Source organism: Calonectris borealis, chromosome 3 (assembly GCF_964195595.1).
Source record: "Calonectris borealis chromosome 3, bCalBor7.hap1.2, whole genome shotgun sequence".
Lineage (NCBI taxonomy): Eukaryota > Metazoa > Chordata > Aves > Procellariiformes > Procellariidae > Calonectris > Calonectris borealis.
The window spans coordinates 21,004,281-21,019,232 of record NC_134314.1 but is presented as its reverse complement, the minus strand read 5'-3'; the positions used below and the strand labels follow the sequence as shown (position 1 = coordinate 21,019,232).

General features: G+C 36.8%; 1 protein-coding gene across 1 annotated transcript in view; it reads right to left on the bottom strand.

The window, feature by feature from the left end:
• Positions 1 to 14,952, bottom strand: part of MYT1L (myelin transcription factor 1 like) — a 316,300-nt gene that overhangs the window by 121,025 nt on the left and 180,323 nt on the right. Inside the window, exons 3-5 of the mRNA XM_075145121.1 lie at positions 9,966 to 10,020; positions 9,750 to 9,783; positions 9,388 to 9,450 (exon numbers count right to left, since the gene is read on the bottom strand). Coding sequence (XP_075001222.1) covers positions 9,388 to 9,450; positions 9,750 to 9,783; positions 9,966 to 10,020 — 152 coding nt within the window. The remainder of the gene's footprint in view (positions 1 to 9,387; positions 9,451 to 9,749; positions 9,784 to 9,965; positions 10,021 to 14,952) is intronic.

Below are 14,952 nucleotides of genomic sequence, written 5' to 3'. Positions count from 1 at the left end.
CAAAATAAGGGAGGGATGATGAGGGTCCACCCTTTGGACTGGGTGACTTAAAGCAGAAGTTGAATGCATGCCAGTTTTTAGCTCTAGCCTTTATTCTGAACACCTATTCCCTGTTCACAAAGTATAGGTAAGATTTTCTCCTGGAGAAATTATGAGGGTGAAAAACAGTAGCAGGTGCATATCATTGGTGAATTTCTTTCACGAGTATCAGTTGGATGGAAAGCATTCATCCACTACTTGTTCATCCGATTTAGTGGCCTGCTCATTACTTTAAATAAAAAAATTGATGGCAGAGAAATCTGTCCCAGCCCCCGGGAACTGAACTTAAAAAAGCTGTTTTAAATGGCTGGTATTGGCATTTAAACCCAATCATATCCTGCCGTGTCTCATTTGGCTTTACAGTATTACAAATTTTATCATAAATCACAGATTTAAGACACAGGCCTAACTTCAAACACAGGAATATTTTCTCTTAGGCATTATACCCCTTCTCCACTCTTCCATGCATACTTATAGTGTGGAGCTGCTGGTTCTTGCAAATAACGAAAGGACATTAGGTTCTGCAATCCCTTTTTATGTAATCAGTAAGCTTCAAGATTTTCTTGGGAAGGCGATTCAGGTGAGTAGCCAGGAAACTAACTTGGTAGGTCCACTCATCTGGTTGAAGTTATCACCGTTTACATTGTCCTAAGCTATATAGTGCTGAGGATGTCTTCAGGAGCTATCTGACCCCTGGGCATTTGATTCTGTACTGTGGATGTATTTATTTAGATTTATTATTGTCATCAAAGATGGCTCAGGAGTACCTCTCCTTTCCCTGTCCTGAGATGACACCTCTAGAAGCAGTACTTCATATCAACCACTAATAAGAAGTGATGTCTTTGAAAGGGCTGTCTCAACTTATTGAAAAACTTCAATATAACTCTTTAATGACACATCATAGTGTATTTTTTGGGGGGGGGGGAAACCACCAAACTATTATTTTTTTCTCTTTTTTCCTACAAACTTGTTTTTGTTTTCTCACTTCTTTACTTTTTTGTGCCTCATTTCTCTCCTATTTCTACATATAAATCTACGTGGATTTTTCTGCTAGCTTGGTCTAGTGATTTAGAACATGTAGAAGGTAGACCTTGGTTTCTGGTTCCTTGATATTTGAGTTGGTTTCTCGTTTTCTTCACATTCTTTTGTTAGCCCAAATAATATTTAGGGTGTCTGATCTCACAAAATATGAGTATTTGAAAGAAAAAGATAACTATAACTTTATTTATTTTTTACTTATGTGATCTTCCCTGCCCCTTTTTTTGATTCTAGCAGAGTTCAGATCATTTTCACTGAGGTGGAGAGTAAAGTGCGGGGCAACGCTATTCTCTGATAGCATGGGTGCCACCTATGGATAAAACTTTTTCAAAATCATCTATGTTATTTGCGTTGGCGTGGACACTGGAGCAAGGAATAAGATGGGGTTCCCTGTCTGTCCAGCTGCCAGTATTCACCAGTAAATTCGCCTGTCTCCAAAGCCCTGACTTGGGATGCTCCAATCCACAGACCATTTTTCAACTGCACACATAGTAGCTATGCTGCTGCTCAGAAGAACTGTTGGTAGGAGGATGCAGACAGCTCCATAGTATCCTAAACTCAGTGCACAATGTGCTCATGGCTTTTCTGGTTTAGTGTAAGGCTAATAACCATGACTGCATTATCACTAAAATACATATCAATAAACAGATGTCTTAAATACTCCCGTCTTTTTAAACCTCAGAATCAATACTTTTACAGAAATGTTGTAGAAATAATTCACAAAATATGAAATAGGGAAACTAGAATTGACTCTAAATATAAAATTGTCTTATCATTACAAATCAGTTAATTTTGCTCTATCCTCCAGAAAAATGTTTTGATCCAAAAAGCACTGAAATGTAAGGTGAGACTTCCTCTGACATCAACGGTCATTTAACAGATCTTTATCTAAATACCAGATAAATATCAGAGACAGAGTTTTGGGCCCTGTGTTTGTAATAAACCCCTATATATGCTTCTATCTTTACACCTTAAGATGCCTGAAACTCTCTTTCGTTTACAAGTGGGGAAACAGAGGTATAGGGAGATGAAATGCCTTGCCCATCATGTGCAAATCAAATCTGTAGGTCCTCTTTTCCATTATGAAAAGCACAAATTATTCAACCTCAAACGATTTATTTCTCTCCTAAGAGAACACAATGTTCTCAGCAAAGCTACCAGGCCAACCAAATAAATTTCCCATAGGCAAAGGAAAAATGTGTATAGCTACTTCCAGGATCTTGTTGGGGAAATTATCTCCCCACTATTACTGGATGTTCCATTCTTTCTTTTTTTTTCTTTTTCTTTTTTTTTTTTTAAATTTTCCTTCTCATACTTTCTGCGTGGTCTTCATTTATTTTGTGGCTGATGGCAACATCTCCAGACAGATCCTTCCACAGAAAACACTGTGGCTGTAAGTGGACTGCTGCATGAGAAATATGCCCAAGACCTGCCATTTGAAAGAAAACGAGCATATCATTTCAGCAACAGACAAGCCTGGGGACCCACTGCAGAAAGCGCATCCCAAATCTGCTGTTTGCTGTTGCTGCACAGGTGGGTCAGCACTCTCCATGCTTCTTCCTCTGATTTTTTTTTTTTCCCCTCCCCTTTATTAGGCTAGTACTCCTGGCACATGCAGATCCTGCAACTTGCTGCCATTGAAATAGCTATTCCCAATCCAGATGGTGGTAGGAGGAATTGAACTGTGGTTCCTTCGTGCAGTCACCTCTAGACAATGGCCACTAGCATGCAGAGCCACACGCCAATTGCTGGTGTATATTTGGTTGACATTTCAGACCCAACTTTGCACCTTTCTAATCATTAATCAACAATCAGACAAAGGATATATTGCTGAATCCAGACAGCAGCCAATACAGACCTCTAATACATTATGGATTCTCTGTCAGCACATTTATTTATTGTTTGCAGGGTTCTGTTTGAAAATCCCTATGCTCTTTCACTTATTGTATTTATTTATTTATTTACTTACTCATTTCTCTTTAGCTGGATTTAACAAAGCAGTGAAGCTTCATTTATTAACATTTTTTACAAACCCTGAATGGTGGATTACTTTATATAAAATACATTTATAGTATTATTCTTGGTATTTACCACAACTTACCAAAATCTTTAGCAAATATACCATTAAATGAAATAGAATTAAATTGCACAGGCGGTGTCAGAGTACAGTTTTTCCTCAGGTAAATATCCAGTGAATCATTTAATCATTATTTAACACTATAATAAAGGTTGACTATCAGCTTAAAGAGAAATGAATATACATTTGTCTATACTTCCAGCATTGAGTGCGATTTTTCACAGTATCATAAAAGCAAGCAACAATAAGGACCTCACTGTTCTGTGTTTAGGCTTTAACACAAATGCATCAGTGGACCTTGGGTTCTCCACAGTGTGCAACCATGCTCTGCTATCAAATTAATGTTAAAATATGTATGTTCTGGCTTCTGATTTATAATATCGTTGACAAATAGTAAAAAGGACAGGCATACCATAAAGTTTATGGATGGAGTGATGGCATGCACAATGATGTCTCATAAAGAATAAAGGGGGAGAAGTTATTTATTCTTGTGGATTCAAGAACTAAAATACAGATAGACTGGTTGCGTGCACAGAATTTTTCATAAATATCCCACAGTGCACCCTGTTGTACAGCAGCCATACATTAATTAGAGCATTCAGCAGACACTGCAATGTGTTACACTCACCCAAGTGAATCTTCATTTTTCACATGCAGGGCCTTACTAATTAAAATCAGCTTTGCAATTAAATGTGGAAAATTGTGTTAAACTTTCAAGCGTGCTTTAGAAAAAATGTATTTATTTTTAGGGTATTTTATTTTGATGCAAATGAATTCTCCATCAAAGTGAGACCAGTAAAAGGGAGGTATGAGGATTTCTCTTTTTTGTATTATAGATGCTCCTCTCAGTTGCAAGTTGCAATGCTCCACTATCTCTCTGCCAGTACCTGGCCCTGTTCCAATGCTTTTAGTGAGTGCTATCTGTCAAGGCATGAATAATACAGCCCCTAGGCTGTCGGCAGAATCCAAATGAGGCATACATCAGGAAGCAAGCACTCGACTTTAGCTCCAGAACATGCTCCTGTGAAGACAGGCAATTATTCACCCACGGCTGCAGCCATGGCAATCAAACTGGTGGGTGAAAAGGTATATGAAATGAAAAAATTTGAATAAGAAATATGGCACAACAAGCCACAGAAATTCAATAATTTTCTAATAAGAGAGAGACATTTGAGTCTTTTAATTTCGAAGTTTGGGAGCCTGAATTATTTCACTCACTCTATTCTAAAATATAGACGATTAAGCTACAGTATATAATGCCAAGGCAACACAAGGGTATGTGGGGCTTTTCCTAATCAAAACAGCAATGCTAAACTCTAAGGTATTTATAAATTCAAATGAATCTGTTGTATGAAGTGACAAATCTCATGCTTAAAAATTAAAAGATGGTCAAAACAATTCTATCTGTAAAATGTAATAGAAACAGAGACAGTCTATTAAAGCAACAATGAACTGGTTGATATCAAGAAATTTGGTGGAAAATTAAAATGCAATATATTTTACAAGGTTAGGGACAATTCATACATTAGAGATCCAAACATTATTTTATGATCCCTCTTCATTTTTGAGCCTCGCTTCTTTTTGCAAGACATTGTATCAGTGATTAACGAAAAAAAAATCCCTTACAAATGCAATTTGAACTGAAGAAAAGGCATGCAAAATTCCTTGGTAGATGAAATGTTTAAGTTGGTTTATTTCATCTGAATTCTTATTTTCAGCAATCAAATTGAAATTCATGATATAGCAAGAGCTCCATCAATATTTCCATTTTAAATCTGAAGGGTTTATCACTGCCCTTAACAATTCATCCTTCACTGAAATTTGATGTATATTGTTTCAGACTAAGAGTGTGTTTTGCTTTAATTTCTATACAATAGCTTTATCTGCTTTCAAATATGCATTGATATATGCATTAAAAGAATCCTAAATTAATATACATAGTGCCATGCTACTAGCTTAAGATTCTTTTTAGGGCTCTTATTTGTTAAATGTGTTTCATTCATGTGTTCAAGCATGTGGTATTTGGCAAGTGATTAATCCATTACAGAACTGAATTGCTTTTGTTACTTGAGAAAAAAATTAAACTATGATGTTAAGAAGCTTTTAAAATAGACAATTGCATGTAATCAGTATTTTTTTAATGGAATCTAGTTAGGATTTTTACGACGTGTCTACATACCTATTTACGTGGCAAGCCATAGGCATCTATTTGGTATATGATTTGGTATGTTTTAAAAAAAACACTAAATGCATAGCAACACAGTAGGGTGTAATATTTCTAAAACTGTCATTTGCATCTACTCAGTAAACGACATAGGCCAGTTTGCGCTCAGTTACTCTAGAGTAACTATGGGATTTGCACCTACAGAACTTAGACCAGAAACTGGACTCGCTTTTATGTTTATATTTGTATACATAGAATGTGAATTCTGTTGTCTTTAAAGTTGATTAATGAAACTGGCAAAGTTCCTACTAATTGCAACGAAAGAACACTCGAATCTATGTTTTTCTTCAGATGCTTAGCCGACAGACCTCCTGAAAACACAGTTCTGGGAACACTCTCCTGCTGTGGTTTGAGTAACTGCTATATACCCAGATGGACTGTTCACAGCTAAAAGTATTCAAGGATCTGGACCAAGCTTATTTTTCAAAATTAATTCACGGCTCTGAACGTATAAGAATACTGTTCATTATTATGCTGCTATGCACAGTGGACCTGAAGAGCTACCAAGTGAATAAAATAAACAGTATCAGGAGCATGGCCCAGGGAGAGGCTCTGGTTTTCACTCCTAAGATTTGGATTCTTTTCTTGTCTCCACCACTATCTGAATGTGTCTGTGGCTTATTTTTTGGTTTTGGTTTTGTTTTCAGATCTTTCACAACCTTTGTTTTTCTTTTTATTTCTTAGGACCTGATACTGCAAAGATACAAGCATTTCTTTAACTGCATGATCTGTGAGCAGTTCAGTTGGCCTCAGGTGCCTGGAAACATAAACAACAGGTACTGAAGTCCTATCTGTGTGAACTCTAACATCTAGGCACTGCCCCGTGCTGTGCATCACAGACAGTGCTAGAGGGTCCGTGATAGCTTCGGGTTTCTAGGTATCGCTAAAATACAAACAAAAAAAAGAAATGAGTGTGCTCTGAAGAAGGTAGGCACACCACCTCACTTTGGGCACTTATCCTCAGTGCCCAAACTGGGATGCTTTAAGATCTTTCTGATCTTTCGATGCAGTCACTGGAGAACTGCTTTCACCAAGCTAATTTTAGAGATCCTAGCATCCTGCCCTAAAGTGCCCTGCAGAGAAGCCTGTCCATCTTAGCTGTCTATTAGCATGTCCAATTAACAAGTTAAAATTAAGCACCAAACTTAAGAGCTGAGAGCAAAGTACCGACTAAGTCATGCAAGTTCACTTCAAACTAAGATTTGACACAAAGAGAAAATCAAAAAGATAGAAATGATACAACAAGCTGTTACCACTGTTATCCTAACTAGTACCGGTCTTGTGTTTTCATACACCTCAAAGGAAACATCAATGACATATAAGGCCTGTTTGTTTCCCTAGCTAATCCTAACATTGCAGTTCTTTCATAATTAAAAATACAACTGGGTTACAAAACATATGATAAAACTCTCCTTTAACTTCTACCTGATATTTCACGAGCAGAACAACATTTCATCCCTGAATCTGTCTGAAAATTTGAAAGGATCTGTTTATTTCAGTTTAAGTTTAATGTAGTATCTGAACTTGGTTTTCACTGTCACATTGGTATTACAAGGATAAAATTACAATGAAACCCCTCCCCGAAATTCCAGATACTTCAAGATGTAATAGAAGAAATAGAATTCTGGAGAGCTCTGACTACATCTAGTGGAAGCAAATACATCTCATCCCTAATAATGAGCCGGTCTGGTATTGTGAATGGAGAGGTCTTAACCTCATTAAAATGCTCTGTAGGTCTAAACAGAATTGTGTTAGGCATCAGCTGAGATATGCAATTCCCTAAACAGATCAAATTTTTAGGACAGTCTGATTTCCTTGGAAGAAATGTTTTAGGGTCTTTCCCACCCAAATAGCAAAACAGAAAAAAGAAAAAGAAAATTTCCTTCAGATTCTTTCAAAAACTTAAATTTACTAGTTGTTGGTTGGATTAGATAAAAAAATTACTGCTCTTTTAGAAAATAGATATGTACATTGTAAACCTCAACAAACAAACAACTTTGTGTTTTTACACTAAAGAAGACATATATTATTTTGATTAGTGGATTGGCAATCAGGGTGACAAGAAAACATAAAAAACCCACAAATTCTTTAGCCAGTAGAAAAAAAAGGAATTTTTGATCTATTTCCAATTTTTATTCTCCGCACATCCGCCCAAAATTTCATTTAATTAACAGCTCTGAGATTCAGTCTGTTTGTGTACTGACATACCAGAATCATGTCAAGAAAGCAAAATATGGAATTAACGTCCCAAAACTGCATGTAATCTTTCCAAGCCTCACATCTATTCCTTCCCCCTCCCCCAAAAGGGTGATTTTACACACAGACACATAGACCAAAGTTAGAGCAATTCAGAAGAAAAGTCAGATCTTGTTTAAGCTAAAGAGTTTCTTTCTGTATGTTTCAAGACTTTTGTATTTGAAATCTGCACGCAAATCCCATGAAGTGTAAAGAAATGTACCTAGTTACAATCTTGTAACTAGAAAGGACGTTATAAACATGTCATTTAACTGTTGACTGCTCGTCAAATTTCTGAGGGAAAAGAAGGATTTGGTGCCATTCATTAATTACTGATGAGGCTTGTACTTACATGAAAAACATGGACAAAAGAAAACCCTGATTTGAAATGAGAAATCAAAAATGAATTTAAGAAGAATTATTTAAGAAGCATTTAAGAAGAATGATTTTGGTCACTTTTCCTAAATCAGTGTTCCAATCTAACCAAATCCTTCAAATAACCACAAAAACATTACCACTTTTATAAGTGAAAAAAAGATTAGGAAAAGAAATTCAAATATAATTATTTTCTGTTTTATATTGTTTAAATGTAATTCAGAAGAATTTTAATATCAGGCATATCACTTTTCTTGTTCTAATTTTGAAAACGTTTTCTGGACTTGTCCCTAAGCTTCATTCACTGTTAAGTAAAAAGGCACATGAGTGGACTGAGTGGCACTGAGTGGACTGACATGTCACTGTTTGATATCTTTTCCTGTTTCAAAGAAATGCCTTAACCACAAACATATAATTTAAATTTAGTTCATAAAAACCATATGCCCTCAGTACAAAGCAGTTATCAGATTTGGCGTGAAATATATGTTCTTATAAATACCACAAGTGCTTTAAAACCTGAAAAAGTCAAGAATGAAAAAAAACTTAACAGTTTTGTGAGAATTTAACACTGGTTTGAACACCTCCCTCTATTCAGAAGAGAGATGGCCAAAACATCAGCCATTTTATCTCCTACAATGAAATGCTGTATAAAATATGTTAAATGAAATGCACAGCACGTGAGAAAAATTCATGTATTCTACAGCTGTTAAATTTTCAAAATATTGCACAAGAAATTAATGGACAAATGATTCAGGAAAGGAATGCTGTTTATACAGATGTAAAACACTATTGAACATTGACATTGCAGATAAAGAAATGTAAAGATTGAGCTCTAAATTAGTTTGAAGCACATGTAGTATGTGTAACATATGCTACCTTGATATATTATTAACAATAAACAGCTAAAAACATTTTCTTAAAGGAGACGTCTCCATATATCATGGTTTAGAAACTGAAGTAAAGGTATTTATAACTAAAATATAACATTTGAACCCTGAAGTCTTATTATCACTGATTTGTCTCAGGCTTTGACCTTTTAATCTAACCTGATCATCGAACTTAATATGTTCAGAAGCTCGTTTTCATTCAGTTATAAAATACATTAAATAACAGAAGTCACACTGGCACCAACATGTCAGTAGGGCCAAATTTTAATTTGCAACACATAAGCAAGAGAACTGTATGCAAAAATAGAGAGAAGATTGACAATGAGAACAAGTTTCCTCAGCAAAAATGTGAATTAGATTTTGTATGACATTCAGAAAAAAAAAAAGTGAATGCGAATGGCTTCTAGAATGTCTAATTGCTAATTCTTATCATTGTTTGGTTTATCAAGGTCATGCCAGCTAACTTGTTTACCAAATCTCTTCACTAAATTATGAAAAATTACAGATATTACCTTCTGTGCCTTGCATATTTGCCACTAACATGACCACTGCCATCACAGCCAGGCGTGGGACAGCTGCAAAAGAGAGAGAATTAATTATATAGGTGCTGGTGTGTGCAGACAGATTATACTAAAAGCAGGCAGTAGGTATTACAGAGATGGAGGGCAACAAAGACAGAAAGAGAAATCAAATAACCAAAGGGAAAAAAAAAAGAGGGGATGCTTTTTATTAGCAAGTCTTGAGGGAATTAATTTCATCAGTGCAGCAGGGCATGAGCAAACCACCAATGAACTTGAAAGTGCATTATACCCATTAAAAGGCATGAATTTTCTAAATTGCTAATGGGGATACATTTTACACTCAGAGCACTAACCTGAACAGCTCTTGTATGGCTGGTTCCACGGGAACTGCAGAGAGATGGAAAATATATAAAAATTTATCATCTATTACAAGTACCCCTCTTCTACAGAAAATTATCAGAAAGGTTGTGTAAAAGCAAGGGTCAGAATGAATCGTGCAAAGACATTCTGGAGGATGAAGGTCACCCTGAGCGGGGGCCTTGAGTGATTTACTGAAGCAAGAGACGTACCTCGAACACCTTTGGAGCGTGTGCGATGGCGCTTCTCGTCTGCATCCACCTCCATCTGGGAATAGATTAGCAGGCAGTCAATGTTCTTATCCTGCATGCACAGACTATCAATGCACAGACTGATACAGTCTCTCATACAATTTATTGACACTATTTTAATTCCATTTTATCCTGTAAGGGAAAGTCCACCTTACAGGAGATTTTAGAATCTTTATGTTTATTTAAAAACAGAAAATGCGGTAATTTCTGCTTTAATCAGTCCATTTGCATGCCCTGCTTTCATAGCAAATTGTGTGCAACTAAGTGCTGGTTCATCTTTTCGAAGGGATATTTCTGACATAAACCCCTGATTACTCCCATATATTTTGAAAGAAGGATTCAACAGATTTCTATACAATTTAAAACTAAAGCCAAGGGGTTGCACACCATAGGTTGCTTTCTAACCAAACGCTTTGCAGTGGGAAAGAGAGGAAGGAATAACGACTGAAAAGGAGATAAAGAATCATCATTAGAACTTCAAAGATTTCATGTTATTTAATATGGCATTACAACCCTTGCCAATGTGTTTCATTGCTTAGATGTGTTTTTCAAGTTTCAGGAATGGGCTCACTTGCTACATATGGCTAAACCTTTACTTTCATTTTATAAACAGCATGCCTATCCGATGTAGCTTTCTATGCAGTAATAAATATACAGCAATCTTAAATATATACTAGGCAGGGGCAGGGCTGTAGATTAGACCTCGGGAAGTGTCATAAACACTGATCTATAGTAGTTACCATAAAGCAACAGGGTTTCTTCTGATCTTCCATGTACTATTGTCACCAGACATTCAAAGCTAAATTGCATAGGCTAGCTAGAGTTTACGATTTTGTACAACACAAGCAGATTGCACTGAACTATGTTGAGAGACCTGTCAGGGAAAATATATGCAGTATGTGTATCATCAGCTCCTTTGGATGTGGAAGAACAGGATGGCAAGATGGATCTGCAGTGGTTCATACATAGAGATGATATTGTAAAGGTCAGGAAACACAGAACTCGACCATGGAGCTCTAGTTCCCCCAGAAAAAAAATCAATCACTGGTTTATAGCAATATCCTTGGATTGATATCTGGGAAGAATGTCACATATCTCATGCAAAAACACGGAAAGAGGTCCAAGTGACCAGTCAACCCTTTAATCATCTAGCTTTCTTTGGTCAGTACCTTAACACAAATGATGTGGGAAGTAATTAACAAGGAAGAAATCAAGGGGTGCTTTTACAGAGCTCCCTCAACTCATTACATCAGGAGGAAAGAGTCAGCACAACAAAATTTGTGGGTGACAGGGATTTGGTGGAAAAAAATGGCCACTCTCACAAGGCTCTGTGCTACTGATGTAGTTCTGCTTCTTGGTAGTCATCATCTGGTTGCTGGTAGTGTGATTTACTCCACACTAAAGGGATGATCTTCTAAAATAAACAGGTATCATGAAAGCTAATACAGCACCAGCCTCTATTAGGGGGCTTCACTGCAGTCTTCTGATGGAGACCTTTGCATCACTTTGAGTGGGTTCCTTTTTTAAATTAAGACACCTACACGTAGCTGTGTGCATATACATCAGGAGCATAAGCTTCCATCATCTTCAACCAATGGTGCTATCTGAGATACCGTAAGATATCCCATCAAGCCTTCAATTGCCAGACCAGAAAGGTAGGGGTACAGGTAGGTTCCCTGTAAGTACTGCCAACCCTGTGTAGATGTTTCAGATATCCTCTGGCATCAGAAATGGCACCAGCTACCTATGCTTAGGCAGCTGAACTTATCCCTAGTTAACACAGCCACCAGAGCTTGAGGAACAATTCCTCTGATCAGCTACTAGGTGTTACTTCAGGCTGGACAGAATCAGTCTCTAGGCACCTTTGCCCATATTGTCTAGCTATCCATTGACTATAGCATGAGATACCTGGCATATCTGTAGATACCTACTACAGGCCCTAAACTGAATCTTGAACTTTAACCCATCCACACCTTGGGTTCACACCCTGGCTGGCTTCTCAGCTCCTAAGATTTGATACGCATTTGAAGCTTTTCAAGTTGCCATATCAAAGCCCAGAACAGCATTTCTGGAATATAAAAATTACCCACTAGATTATGATATTAGACATCAGACATTAGACTAATAAAAAACCAGTACATTCTGCTATTCTGTAACTCCTGCGACGTGTAAGGACTTGACAGGAGACCAGAAGTGGAGTTACTTTATCTTCAGCCTAGTATGTTTTTTAAAAAGTTTGAAAAACATTGTCTAGCATCATTTGTCACCACTGAAAAATCTGCTGAAAGAACTATTATGATCTTAACGTGGAAATGCTGCCCCAGTTTGTGTAAATTCAGAAGGAGCAAACTACAAAACAGATTTGCCTGTCTTTCTAAACCAAAGTAAGCACTTCAATTCAGGAATGCTGTACACTTTTAACTACACTGACAGTCAAAGAAGAAACCACTAAGGTGGAAAAGCCCTTATAGGATCCACACAATCCAGATCCAGAAGCAGGTCAAAGAAGTAAGAAAAGATTTTAAAAGCTGCAGGCATGCAGTGTTATTTTAAATTTTGTGGTGTATCCTACATAGCCTGCTGCTTCTCCAGGAAGGCAGAGATCTACTTGCCTTTGTCTGTGACCTAGATGCCCTGTCATATATGGCAACATGTGTCTTGGATGCTCTATGACACATCAAGCGATGGTAGGTGCCTATGTTTAGCCAATGGAATCTTGCTTTGACTTCGACTTTATTTATATGCTCACTCACAGATCTTCAAGACTTTGTCTGTGATGTCCAACCTTCAGCCTTCATTCCTTCACATATTTAATGTTGGATGCTGGGAGCAATCAATTTCCTGAAATTCTACATGAGACGCACATTGGTTCTGTGAAAGGATGGTCACCTGCCAGCCTACCATAGCAGTCCCCAGACGCACCCCTGGCATTTCCATGGCTAGGAACAGAATTCTGCTCCCGAGGCCATTAATCTCACACAAACACAGACTTCCTCACCATTTTCACACACAGAAAAAGGAAATGTGGACCTTAGTGACTCACAAGGAGTTCAACTCAGTAGTCCTACTTTATTCATGACCTTTACATTACAGTTCTGCAGAATACTGAGTCACTGTTCCAGAAGAAAATGTGTGGACATCGAGGACAGGCTGGCTAGAGTTAGTTTTAGCCTGGCATCTATGAGGAGACACCTAAAAGATCGTGTATGAAAGCAAAGAGCAAGGCATCAGGAGTAGGAAGAGAAGAAATTCTTAACCTGGCTACAAAGAGAAGCTCTAGACATGAAAATGGAGAGGTCTAAGTTCTTAATTCTGAGAAGAAAAAAACAAAAGGTCTTGGTAGAAATTAATCCTGGTAAGTCATAATTAAAAATAATCAAATTACTGCATATGTCTTTCTTAGGGATGATGGGCAAAGAGAGGTAGAGCTAGCAACTCTGTATCACCATTATGTGCATTAGTGTTATCGAAGATTTAGAGAAAGAAGACCCTGAATAGTTATAGATCAGTGCTCTAACTAATAAATCATAAGGTGGGGTACAAGAGAAGGTCTGTTATATTGGAAGGTATGTTGAAGACAACCAAACAGGACACGAAATAGGTTGAGTAGTTTCTTTAGCATTGGAAAAAAATGGAAAGGAAAAAAAACTGTGTTGCACTGGAGGATTCTCATGGGGTGGCAGATGAACATTATAACCACAGGAGTATCCTTGAAGTTTCTAAAAATTATATCTGATGAACTTCTCATGTAAGAAATTATTTAACCAGCTGAAGGAAATTCTATACTAAATCTCACTTTTCTGGGTAAAAATGAAAAAAAGCCCTGTGTGGTCACCTGCATGCAGGCAATTAAGACTTGTTATGTCTTAATGTACAGAATCTGATCCCAATAACTAATACACACACGCACACACAAACACAAGGTGCTTTAAAAGTGTCAGTACACAAAAGCTGGAAATAAGCATGAACCAAACTGAGTAGAAGAAGATCTTTTAATATAAAATGACTAGATTAGAAGCAGTTGAAAAATACTTTATTAAATGTTTTTTTAAAAAAAAAAAGGTGCATAATCACATCAGACATTGCTGTTGATATGTAACAATCCTGGAGCACTTGGGAAACGCTAGAGAACTGAAAAAAAAATCTGAATAAGTTGTACTTGTAACTGTTTAAATTAATCTTTACTAAGTGCTGAGAGGATGGTATGGCTCACTAAGTTAATCTTCGTGACACTTAGTAACATCATTCAAAAGCTAATATGGGATACCAGACGATGACGTAATTAGCACCAGTCAACACTTTATCATGGAAAATCTGTAGTCAAAAACACTTCAAACTGCCCTTTGATGATACTTTAAAAGTTGTCAATAAAGGTAGCTATGTTAGGATATTGTATACTTAGATACCTTTTAAACATTTTGCTTTCTCTTATTCAACATTCAGACAATAAAATAAGCACTTCATAAAATCAGCATATTTATAATGGTTAACAAATATTTCTCCAGAAAAAAATATTTTGTATAAAAATTATTTTCTTTACAAAAATAATTGTAAAAATTAAAAAAAAAATGTAGTTAATAAAATTTCTACTTTCTACTATAATCCCACAGGCATATGTTTTAGCCCTATAATATTCAGTATCTTTACCAGTACTCTGGAAGATTATATGCTACTGAAATATGCAGATAACACAGAAATTAATGGAGTGATAAACTGTGTTGGAGACAGGCCAGTTACATACACTGGCCTGAGTCGTTTGGCAGATTTCACTTATCTGAAGAACATGCCAATTCCAAGGTCTTGTACCTATGAACGAAGAATGTGGGCCATGCTTGAAAGACCAAAGATCATAATCTGCAAAGCAAAAACTGTGAAGAGGATCTGGACAGCCAGATGAGCACGAGCAATTTCTGCGCTGCTGTAGCTGAAGGGCAGAATGTGATCCATA